Genomic DNA, 11,918 nt, shown 5'->3' on the forward strand with positions numbered 1-11,918 from the left:
ATTAGTCCATATCCTCTATACCGGAATATGTTTAGACTTTAGAGATTCTTAAATCACCCTTTTCTTTGTCAAACACGATTTGTTTTTTAAAATTAATAATTAGTGCTTATATAATTTCACTCTCCGATATGTATACTTTGTCTTCTAAAGTATAAGCAAAAATAAGTTTATTTGACTTAACGTTCAAAATAACTTTATAATATCTTCTCTGACTTGCGAGGGCAAATTAAAAAAAAAAAAAGGATACTTCATTGAATCTTTAAAGACAGATAAATTCATTTTACAAGAAATACAAGAAAATGAATGTAATGCAAGAAATCTAGTGCTAGAAATTGATGGGCACCAAATGAACAGATTACTTTTTTTTTTTTTTGTAAACTAGAAACATCTACAAAAGCAAACAAACAGATTACTTTCCAAGCACTATCAGAAGTTTCATTCCAAGGCATGCCAATTAAACACGTAAACCAACCAACCCCCATGAGAAAACATATTCATTAAGGCATCCAACACTCGAAGCATATAAAGAAATTTAAGATAATTAATATACAGTATGGATGTTACGTAGAATATGAGCCTCTATGTCTAAGTGAGAAAAACCCTTTTTATCTTTTGGATGAGGTGATTAACAAATTAAAATCAACAGATCTATCGAGTATAGAAGCAATACAATTATTGTCCCCCTAACTTATACAGCAACGGGTGTTTCGCCTTCTTGTACAGTGCCCTTATCACCATCACTTCCCTGGCTTCCTTTGGATGCATTCTGCAAAAACTTGTGCTCTGAGGGTAAATTTTTCTTCGCTTTCCGGCTTCCTTCAATTTTCCACTGATCCCATACCCGAGTTTTTGGTGGCGGAGATGCATCTCCAATTGGTGCAACCAATCCTGGTTTTCCATCATCAATAACACCATCAACTAAACCATATTCCTTAGCTTCCCAAGGATTCATAAAATTATCACGATCAGTGTCCAATTCAATCTGTGGATAAAATAAAGCAACGGGGTAAAAACATATGCATCACATTGGTTAACAAACCAATTAGATATTTAGATAAAGGGGGATCCATTTGATATCGAACCTGCTCTTCAGGTTTCCCTGTAATTCTTGATAGTATCTTGTTTATCTTAATCTTGTGATATGCCATTTCTCTTATTCGAATGCTCATTTCTGTAGCCTGCAATTATGTTTTACTTTTTTAGCAATATACAATGGAATGTTTATGCTAAGAACCACTAAGAGAAAAACCATTACACAAGCTGATTTCCAAATGAACTTATTATGCATGTTGTGGTTGCATAGTAATTACAGCAGACATCACAAAATCATAATAGATGACCAGAACAACTCCAGGAAAAATGCTTCTATTAGTTATCACAGTTCACATCACAGTATTTATCAAAACTCACTTTTTTCACTACAAATATTCACCGTATTTGGTTTCTACAAAATTTTACTTAGAATATCAAACTAGCACCATTCTAATGCATCTACAAAGAAAAGCATGCCAATAAAGTTGACCTTTCAATTTCCAACCAAATCAACTCTTTTAAAACTTTCCTTCCAGGTTCCAGCCAACAAGCTTGAACCTCAACAGGCACAGACCAAAGTAAATAAGAGCATAGTGTGACATGAAATCAGAAATTCAATCCACCTCATGCTTGCACACCCAAAGTACCAATACCACACAGCCACCTCAGGCTTAGCATGTTTGGTTATTGAAGTTTTGTTTTAATACTTTCCTCATCGTATAATTCTCTAACATACACTTGAAATCTAAAATTAGCCTAATCTTTAACCTGATCACATAAATGCAAATGAAAGTAACCAAAAAAACTTTAGACCTACTTCTAATTGACAAAAATCAAAGCCAAAATATACGAGGACATTCTTACTTTTCCACCAGCAGTTCCAAGTGGCTGATGGATCATAACTCTTGAATTCGGCATACAATACCTCTTGCCTTTTGTACCAGAAGCAAGAATAAATGCACCCATGGATGCAGCAAGCCCAAGGCAAACAGTTGACACATCTGCCTTGCACAACTTCATGGCATCGTAAATTCCCATTCCTAAATGAAATGATAAACAAAGAACAATTAGCAGAAGACAGACATATTTCAGATTCATTAAACTGAACAATGCCCCAAACTTCACTAACAGTGTGTTCCTATCCTACAGTCACAGATTCAATACATTCAATCTCTTGTTGAGAGAACCTTTTAAATGTTCTAATGAGATTCAAGTTTTCACAGATCTGAATTATCTCGTGAATCAGTATCAACAAAGCCCTAAATCTCATGCCTGGGATTAAGAAAGCTAACATTGAATAACAAATTGAGCTCAGAAGTCAAATGCATCTGTTAGTCAGGTGGTTAAAAATAATCGTGTAAAAACAGTGAATAAAACTTAGTCAACATACCAGCAGTTACAGAACCACCAGGTGAATTTATAAATAACTTAATGTCTTTCTTGGAGTCTTCAGCATCCAAAAACAAAAGCTGACTAATGATAAAATCTGCAGTCATATCATCCACCTGATCAAACAAAACAATTCACCAAAATACCATCAGATACTGTCTCACTCTTTGCAATTGCATTCCCTTTTCATAGTGCTTCTTTTCTTCTTCTTTATTCTGATATATTGGGGCATCCCACAGTTCAGAATGAACCCACATTAACAAGCCAAACATTTCTCAAAATAAACAGCATCAAACATGTAATTGTGGGCGAGCTTTAGAATGAACCCACATGAACAAGTTTGCAAATTCCCCTTAAAAACATAACCAGAAAGACAAAGGGTATTCTTAAAATATGAAAACAACAAAATCCATCCCAAAATATTTATATATATGTAGAGAGAGAGAGAGAGAGAGAGAGAGAGAGAGAGAGAGAGAGAACCTGAGAACCCAAAAAGATAATTCTTTGACGGAGAAGCATGTTGGTGGCGTCGAGCTCTTCGAATCTGGGAAGCCATGGGGAAGCGGTGGATGCAGAGAAATCGTGTGGAGAAACGAGCCAGTTGGAGGACAAGGTTTGTCTGGAGGCGTTAACTATGGACAAAGGTTTTGTTCTTCTGGTTTTGGTTGAAGCTGTGGGAATGGGAATTTGAGAGTGGAAAAGGCCATGCTTATGCTTCAACTTCGAGCTTAAGGGTATACATGATGTTGAGGATAAACTAACCTCCATCTTCTTCTCTTCGCCCCCCTCTTCTTTTTGTTTTGTTTTAGCTCGATGTGGTGCTCACCCCTTTGTTTGATTGAAGCTCATGAATGTAAACTGGGCTTAGATTTGGGCTCTACAGTTCCTCTTGGAGCCCAACTATTTGCCTTTATTTTCTTACATTTTCCTTTTTTTTTCTTTTCTAAACCACACAACCATCTTTTATTATGTGTAATCGTGTTTGAATTAGTTAGGAAGCTATGTATACGATAAAGTTTTCCAAGTATTTCATAGTACTCAGGGGACTTCTGTATTTTGGAAATTAGTTTTTGCAATTGTTCTTTCAGAGTTTAATTTTCAGAATATAAAAGAGGGCGTGTTAAAAAAGCAAAAAAAAAGTGTACGAAAATTCATTCCCAAACAATTTACCTTTGCTATTGAAGTGCATAATGAAGTGAAAGATATATTTTTTCTTCTTCTTATAATAAATTTTTTTTTAGTATCAATACTTTACATAGATAATTTTCACAAAACTAATTGAAACAGGGGTCAACTAAAGTTTTACGTTTATTTAAATAAATCATTTTTTTATCAGTAACGAACTAACGATCAAATAGATTGAGTTTATATTGTTGTTTGTTTAATCTTCTTTCGGTACAGTTAATGAATAGGTTTTTTTTTTTTATAGGAAGTTAATGAATAGGTTAATCACTTAATACAAATTTTAATTCTTACATTTCATCACAGTGAAAACTGAAAACATAGCTCAAGCCTCAGGGAATCCAAACCAAAACGAGAGAAAAGTAGCAATACAATTCTTATTATATCTGTATTGTGATAGGTCCATCCATGGCTCTTTCCTTTTCTCATCATCCTGTTCTTCATGGGAACAAATTACCTTTAGCTCTGCAATCTCAATGCATAACTTCATCAAAGCCCAACAACACATGCACATTCACATACCCATCTATTCGGTGTTGCTCAAGTTTGAACCAGAAAAGCAGCTGCATCAACCTCAAAACTTGCAAGAACTGCAAAACCCAATTCGACCCTGCACTCAATCACCCTCTTGCTTGTCGATTTCACACTGCCCGTTTTGGAGTTACCCCCACTTCGTTTCTCAGTTCATACTTATTTTGCCCTTGCACTTTGTTGTGGTTTAGCTTTTGATTTTATTTTTAAAAATTTGATAAGAAAAATATATATTGACTTTTGACATGAAATAATAATCCCTTTAAAAGCCTGGTCAAAGAATCTTCAATGTTGCACTCGAATAATTGACCCCGATTAGACAAAGATATACCACCTATTAACTGTAGTAAGCTGGAGTTATCTGAACATAGCTAAGTGTTTGTAGTATTTCAATTCTGTGTCTATTTAAGCTTTTGAAATGTACTTGAATGTGGCCAGATCTCTAGAATGTTTTTTTTTTTTTTATCAATGTTTCATTTGTATGACTGCTAATTTTCTGAGTTAACTGGTGCTGAACGGGGGTTAAAAGCTGCCTTTTGCTGTTGTACTGAAAAATTACAAAGGGATGTGATGATTATTCTAATGTTATGTTACCTCACGATACCTTGAGCTAACTAGGAATGTCCCTCCTAATTTGTTGCTACACGAATCATGTCTGTTTGAGTACACATAAAGATAATATTTGTTCCTCCTGAGAAGTTATCCTAGATTTATTGATTAATTCAGAAGCTCACATTTGATGTGAAATCATAATTCTTCCAAAGATCTCAAATCATTTAATTAAAACTCCAGGTCAAAAAACTTGCATTATTGCTAGTTCTAGATTAGTTGTTCTCAATTATGTGAAGACAAACTGGTTTGTTTGACCAAGTTTATTTCTCTTCTTAAATTCCCTATCTTCATGGACGTTTTTACTCTATTTGGAAGACAAAAATATGTCTAAGTTATAAATATTGTTATCTTTAATTTCTTACTTCAAAATCCGATATCAAGGACTTGTATGTAGTTATAAAAACCATTATCAAGCACTTGTTATATCCAATATTAATTATATGGTGAATACCAAATTCCTTTCATTAGCTAAAGTTCTGAGTTAGTGATATACTAGAGACTTGAGAGTTGAGAGGTATAGACGGACTTCCATTAAATAGATTGTTTATCATGGGACATAATAACCACAGTTATCTTCTAACCCTTTTAATTCTTTAAAGCTATCACAATGTCTTTCCTAGTTCACTTTCTTCTGGGAGATTGGGTCCTCTACTACTTTCTTTTCTTTGGAACTTGAAAGCTACTTCTCTATACTAGTAGAAACTTGGTGGAAACATTTTTCATTCTTACACGGACTAGGAAAATTACTATAAAAATTAAGATGACTCAACTGATTAGTTGGGAGTTGGGACATGTAGCATACGCCTAGAAATTATAAAACCCGTTCGTTTTCTTAATTTCAAGGGGGGAGGGTGGGATTTCCTATTTGTTTTAGAAATGGAATATAGATATGAGGCCTATCTTACTCATCAGGCTGCTCACAAAGCATGTCATTAATCTGTAGCTTTTCAGTATGCAGATCTGAATGTGACTCGGGTTGGGTGTAAACCCAGTCTGTGATCTGCTCCAAGCAAAATTAACTATCACATTACTTATATAAATGTAATGCTGTTACCCAGAAGTGTGAATACGCATTTAATCTGTTACCCAGAAGGGTAGAATTTATGTGTGATGCAGTTGGTTGTTCTCTAGGAAGACTTGCAATTGATCATCTTTGGAGTCCATTCAACTGTGACTATTGGTAATCAAAGGAGGAGGAGAAAAGAAAAGGGAAGCTTGGGAGTTTGGAGATCGAGGGTAAATTCAAAGGAAATCATATTGAATTCAATGATTTAATCTGGTATACTGATACTCCATTTATAGAGTTTATTTATCAAGTAACTACAATTATCAAGTAACAATATCAGTAACTAACAAACTAACAATATTAAATATGTAACTGAATGTAAGTAACTTCTAGGAACACCACTAACACCCGTAACAGTGACTTCCCATTCCTCATGTCTTATTCTACCGAGTTCCTTTGCCAAGTTCAGAATCCCATTTTCCAACTATATTCGTTACTTGGGCTATATTGAATCCTTTTACCAAGGCAACAAAATGAGTGGATTAAGGGAAGAGTTTATTTCCGCTAATAATTTCAATAATTACAAAAAAAAAAAAAACAAGGCATAACGAATTTGTTTCTTTGGTTACATTGCTAATAGTCCTCCAAAAATAATTATAAAAAATCATTCAAAATAATGGGAACAAATGTCCAATCCACCACCCACTTGAATTTAAGTGAGACAGAGGCAGAATGGTGTCAGGATCCTCTCCATTTCTCTCAGAAATGGACATCTCCATTTCGGTCCATATCTATTAAACACGCGGTTTACGATTTTCTTAACGACTGAGAGACACATTGCTGAATGCTTATATTAATATTAATGATACGTATATGTTATAGAGATAAAAGTCAAGTGAATCATAAAATTATTGATACTTGTGTTTTTACACTTAGCTACTCACCCACAGACCACAGTACGTATAATTATTATTAATAATAAAATTTAAATTTCATACACTAAGATACTAAATTAATTTTTAACATTTAAAAAAGTATATATTAATTTTAAAATATCAATATATTGGCAACAAAACAACTACCAATAATGACGAGCATATACAGACAGCGCAAATTAAAACAAATAAAGATTGAATATCATGCGTGCTTCTCAAAAGTACCATATGGGAATACAGCCAAAACCGGCCAACTTGTTTATATATTATACCAAATGTCGGTTTTGTTCTGAACTTTAGGGTGGTCGACTGGTCGGTTCAAGCAATTTTACGCATAAGGTTTGGTTTTGGCTACTAATTTGTATCAATATCCATTGATCCGATAGCAGTCTTTTTTTACACTTTTTTTCTTTCCTGTATATGTTACGGGATCCACTGAAATATATATAGTTAATATGAGTGATAATGTTTTGAATTTGAGTTTTATGAATGAAAAAAAAATGTAATTAAAAGAGAATTTTTTTTATTAAAAGTAATTATTTAGATTTTTCGATAAAAATTAATTATATACTAATAATATAATAAAAAATATATGAAACAAAATTTCCTACAACTAGCTAGCTAGGTGCACGCAGCAAAAAGATATGTAAAGATCGAGCACATAATTTCAACACTTCAATAAATTTATTTCCTTAATCATTGGGTTTCTGTTTGTTAAAGTCTAGTATTCTCATGATCGAGCCCCAAACTGTTCTTTGTGTTGAGCATTGATTACTTTCTTTTGACTTCAAGAAAGCAACATTACTAAGCAACTAAAGTTTACTAACCGGCGCGGGCGGTACATCCGCGTAACTGCATAGTATTTTGGTGATAAAATTCCAATCAACACGGTTGATTTGATAGATCATCATATCCTTAAGTAATCCCTTGCTTGCATCCTTTATATATAATTATATATATCATCAGTATATATAATTTCTAACAACATGGCTTTACCTACTCACATCGTTCCAAAACTTATTAGCAATATATATATATATTAAGGTTTAAGATCCATACAACCCGAGCATTGATCAATTTAGCGTAAAGTTGTTTCAGCGGGTGATCTTAAGTTTGAGTCTCATACAAAGTCATTTATAATAATTTTATTCGATTCAAACACAATTTTCATCCATCATGTATCAATAAAAAGTATTAAGGTTTACGATTTAATAGAGGTGTTTTTTTTTGTTTCTTGATTATCAATGGAAGCTACAAATCTGGGATGCTGCAAGCTTTCATGGGGGTCAGTGATTTCCAAGAACGTTAACCTAACAAGCCAGAAGCGTATGGTTAGAAGGAGGTGCGAAAGTGGGGATGGTTGGGGGAGATTGGTTGATGAGGGCATGATAGTGCTGCGTTGGCGTATAAAGGAGATGAAGAGGATGGAGGAGGCGAATCAAGAGGTTCCTTCTCATTGGATGGAGTGGGAGAAGCAGTACTATGCTCATTATTATGACCAACATGTTTTTCATGCCATGGAGTTATTGCAGTCTTATTTGATGAGCCTCAGGCTCAGACCCAGTGTAGCATTAGGGGTGTTAGTCCTTGTATCTTTGAGTGTGCTCATGTGTTCCGGGGTGGGCTTCTTTCATGCCCTAGAGGTAGCAAATAGCCTCGTATCTTACTTTTACTCATCAAGGGAATTAATATAATTCAGTTGCTATTGCTATAGGTTCAACTGATCAAATAAATCTTGATAGTTAAATTTCATTTTATATACTCCTTCGTATTAGCTAGGCAATATACATGTACAATATCGATCTTTGTTTGGGATGACTTTTTTTGGGATTATATAAAAACCCCATAAATAAATTATTCAAGTTTGCTCATTAAGTTTGTAAATAGATATATACTCTCTTTTCTAGTATATGATATGTTATTATATTCTAAAATTTAATTTATTGTGTTAAAAGGGATAAATAATAAATCTTGCAAGACTATATATATGAACAAGTTTGGATGAAAAATTCTAGCTCTACAATGTTCTGAATCACACCATTTACTGCAAAACCAGGTGTTAGTTTACGAGTCTCCTTCTCTGGCAATATTTTGAAGAAGGGCATTATATGCCCTAAACATAGCTCTGCCATATATAAGCACACTAGCTAGTGGTCCAAAAATTTGGTGACACGTACCAATCTGGATATACATGTTGTGGAAGATATATCTAGATATATACCATTTGGAATGTCTCTGTGGATGCATAAGAGCATTATATATAGTTTTGCGAATATATGCATTATTTAATTAAAGCAGATGAAGTCGTTGGAAACGAAGTTTTACAATAGGGATGTTAGTGCTTGTAGCCATGCGCTCAGCAGGGTATGGTTTTAATTAAATTTTCAGCTTTGACCTAATTTTTCAATTAGTCTTTTTTTTTTAACATAGCCAAAATGTTTTTTGATTCATCCCTAGTGATCGATAAATTCACGCGCAGCTACAAACATGGTTTATGATAAAACATGATATTCAATTTTATTTTTTTTAGGATATCATATTCAATATGTTAATTACCCTGTCACTAAAATGTCCCATCCTAAATGATAAAAATTGTTACTCATTAACATTGATTCCTTTTATTATTTATAATGAATAGTTTACATATTAATATAAAATTTATAAATTTATATTAATTATTTTTCAATTACCATAATTAGAATCTTTAACTCTTTAGCAGGACTTCAAAATATAAGCTTTAGTTCGTTAAGTTAATTATAAATTAATATTTAATTTAAAATTTAATCACATTTACGATTTATCACTTTTTTAAGAATATATCTTACAGGTATGGAATTCAATTTCTTTCCTACAAATTAAGCTAGCTTGTGTGTTGCCAACACCAACCGGAAGAGATTGGTGAGATCCCATGCTTGCCCCTTCCAAAATTTGATGTGATTGGAAGAATTTTGTTAGCCGCCAACTTATTTGAGAGAATAAAATGCGATGGACGACTTTGACAGAAAGATATTGTATATCTACTTTCTTAGTCATTATTATTATTCACCTTTTGTTTAACCAGTTTTATAATAAGAATAATAATGTATCAATGGATCGAGTTTAGTAGAGTATATGATCAGTTATTATAAATATTTTTATTTATGTTCAGTTTTTATGAATAAAAATAATAACAAGAATCATGTTTTCTCACAATAAACTTTACAATAAAAAATAATCCAAAGAAAAAATGAGAAACGTTAGATGAAATGAATGGTATATTAAAAAAAAAACAAAATGATTTGATGAATTTCTTCATTTGATTCAAATTCTTTCATTTTTGTTTTCATTCAGATTCAAAAACAGTTTTCATCTTGATTTATAGAAAATTTCACCCGCCGTGTGCGACTTTACTTCTTCTAGGAAATCTGCTAGCTGTGCTGTAAATGATTAAATTACCGACTTTGTAAGGTTTTTTTGACATCGATAAACACCGTATCATAGGCGCGTAGTCTTAAAATCCACGCACGAAATCTTTGTAGGGTGTGTTTCACACACCGTTTCGTTGATGTATATATTGAACACCATTTCAAACCAAAAACAAACACGCTATAATATTAGTCGTTATTGTCAACAATTAACAGCCATCCATTTCAATTCCTTTGTTGATGGATTCTGTATTTTTGTACATGCATTTGTAACTGCACCTAGTTTTGCCACTGCATGTGTGTGTGAAGCCGTGAAGGGATAAATTAATTTCATATACTTCTATATAAGTTACACGAAGAATTATACTATCAATGATTTCATATGTAATGTTGTTATTTGATATCAAATTTTATTAAAATGAACAACTAAGTATACAAGAGTTCTTATTTTTATATATTACAACTATTAAATATTTTCTCTAAATTTTTAGGTAGTTTCATACTCTTGTTCCGCTCCATAATAAGTGTGATCATCCTAGGTTTTATATATTTATGTTTTCATCAATCTTTATGTAATACATTATTTAAGAATAAAAAACACTCGCTTACGTTAATTGGGACCATCATCACTTGGGAAACGCCAACCATTAATTTGTTTATCTGATGTCCCATGACAACTCAGATTTAGTACGAGGTCTTTAGATGGATGGGGTGAACATTCATTCGTGAAGGCTTTCTCAGTTTTATACACAGTTTGGTTTATATGCTTTGGGGAAGGAAAAGAATTATCAGAGATGGAGATGCTTAATTTCTGTGGCATGTAACTTGTTGGTGGCTATGGAACTGAGAAACAGAATTTTGGGAGGATTTTGAACACCATAAAGATCATCTCATGGTTCTTGTACAAGAGCATGACGGATCCCCATTCATTACGATGTGGAGACAATTGTACCAACAAGTAAATTTTTTATTTTAATATATTGAATAAATATATTTTCTTCATAAAAATAAATCTTATTCAATTCCTACAAGATATAATTTTTTAATAAGATGAAAGATAAAATAAAAAATTAGTTGATATAAATTTTATTCACTTTATCCTTTTAAATTTTATTGTTTTTAATTTTTTATTACCATTTTTAATAAATCTTTTATATTTTTTGTTTGAAAATATATTATACTATTTTTTGTTTGTCTTCACTAAAAATAATTTTGGATTCACCATTGTACAGGAGGAAGCAGAAATCAGCAATCTTTTTTTCGTTTATCAATCCTTTATTGTATTTAAACAGTTGATACAGTTGGAGACACATATTTTTTATCCCATCTAGTTTTTTGTTAGCAAATGTATGAAGTCCTTTTTTGGACATAAGTAACTAACTGTACATCTTGTGCATATTGAGATTTAATTCTTCAGTAAAGACCACAACTATTTTCCACATGAGATAATTATATGTTTGAGTCAATTAAAATTATTATGAATGATAAAAAAATTTCTGCAAATATTTAATTACATAATAGTTGCCTTGCAAGATGAAAGATATGAATAAGATGCCTCCATTCTTAGGCAAATTAATTAATTAACCCAAGAACTTAGGGTTCTTAATAATTAGTTTCTTTATTTTATTATTTGGGACTATATATATATAGTGAAGTGGAATGAACAAGAAAGAATGATACTTATAATAGATATGCAGTGCAACTGTGTAAATGAAGCGAGCGAGTAACACATTTTTTCTAAGAACGGTGAGTTGACCAGGTACGCTGTACGCGTTCATATAAAGATTTTTTTTGGAAGGCAAAGATGACATGTCATTCTCAATTAGT

At 32.5% G+C, this 11,918-nt stretch overlaps 1 protein-coding gene across 1 annotated transcript; it reads right to left on the reverse strand.

The window, feature by feature from the left end:
• Positions 1–481: 481 nt before the first annotated feature.
• Positions 482–3,242, reverse strand: LOC114397666 (ATP-dependent Clp protease proteolytic subunit 3, chloroplastic-like). The gene is made up of 5 exons (XM_028359824.1): positions 2,902–3,242; positions 2,423–2,537; positions 1,897–2,072; positions 1,083–1,178; positions 482–982 (listed from the first exon to the last, which is right to left on the reverse strand). Exons 1-5 carry the CDS (start codon positions 3,187–3,189, stop codon positions 689–691), a joined length of 969 nt encoding a protein of 322 aa, XP_028215625.1. The 5' UTR covers positions 3,190–3,242; the 3' UTR covers positions 482–688.
• Positions 3,243–11,918: the final 8,676 nt, after the last annotated feature.

Source organism: Glycine soja, chromosome 18 (assembly GCF_004193775.1).
Source record: "Glycine soja cultivar W05 chromosome 18, ASM419377v2, whole genome shotgun sequence".
Taxonomy (NCBI): Eukaryota; Viridiplantae; Streptophyta; class Magnoliopsida; order Fabales; family Fabaceae; genus Glycine; species Glycine soja.

Excerpts from the sequence above, each read along its gene's own strand:
- LOC114397666 (XM_028359824.1), bottom strand. The coding sequence starts at position 3,189 with ATGGAGGTTAGTTTATCCTCAACATCATGTATACCCTTAAGCTCGAAG. Across the intron at positions 2,073-2,422 it reads TGGTGGTTCTGTAACTGCTG|GAATGGGAATTTACGATGCC; the intron begins GTATGTTGACTA and ends CATTTCATTTAG. Across the intron at positions 1,179-1,896 it reads TTGGAACTGCTGGTGGAAAA|GCTACAGAAATGAGCATTCG; the intron begins GTAAGAATGTCC and ends ACATAATTGCAG.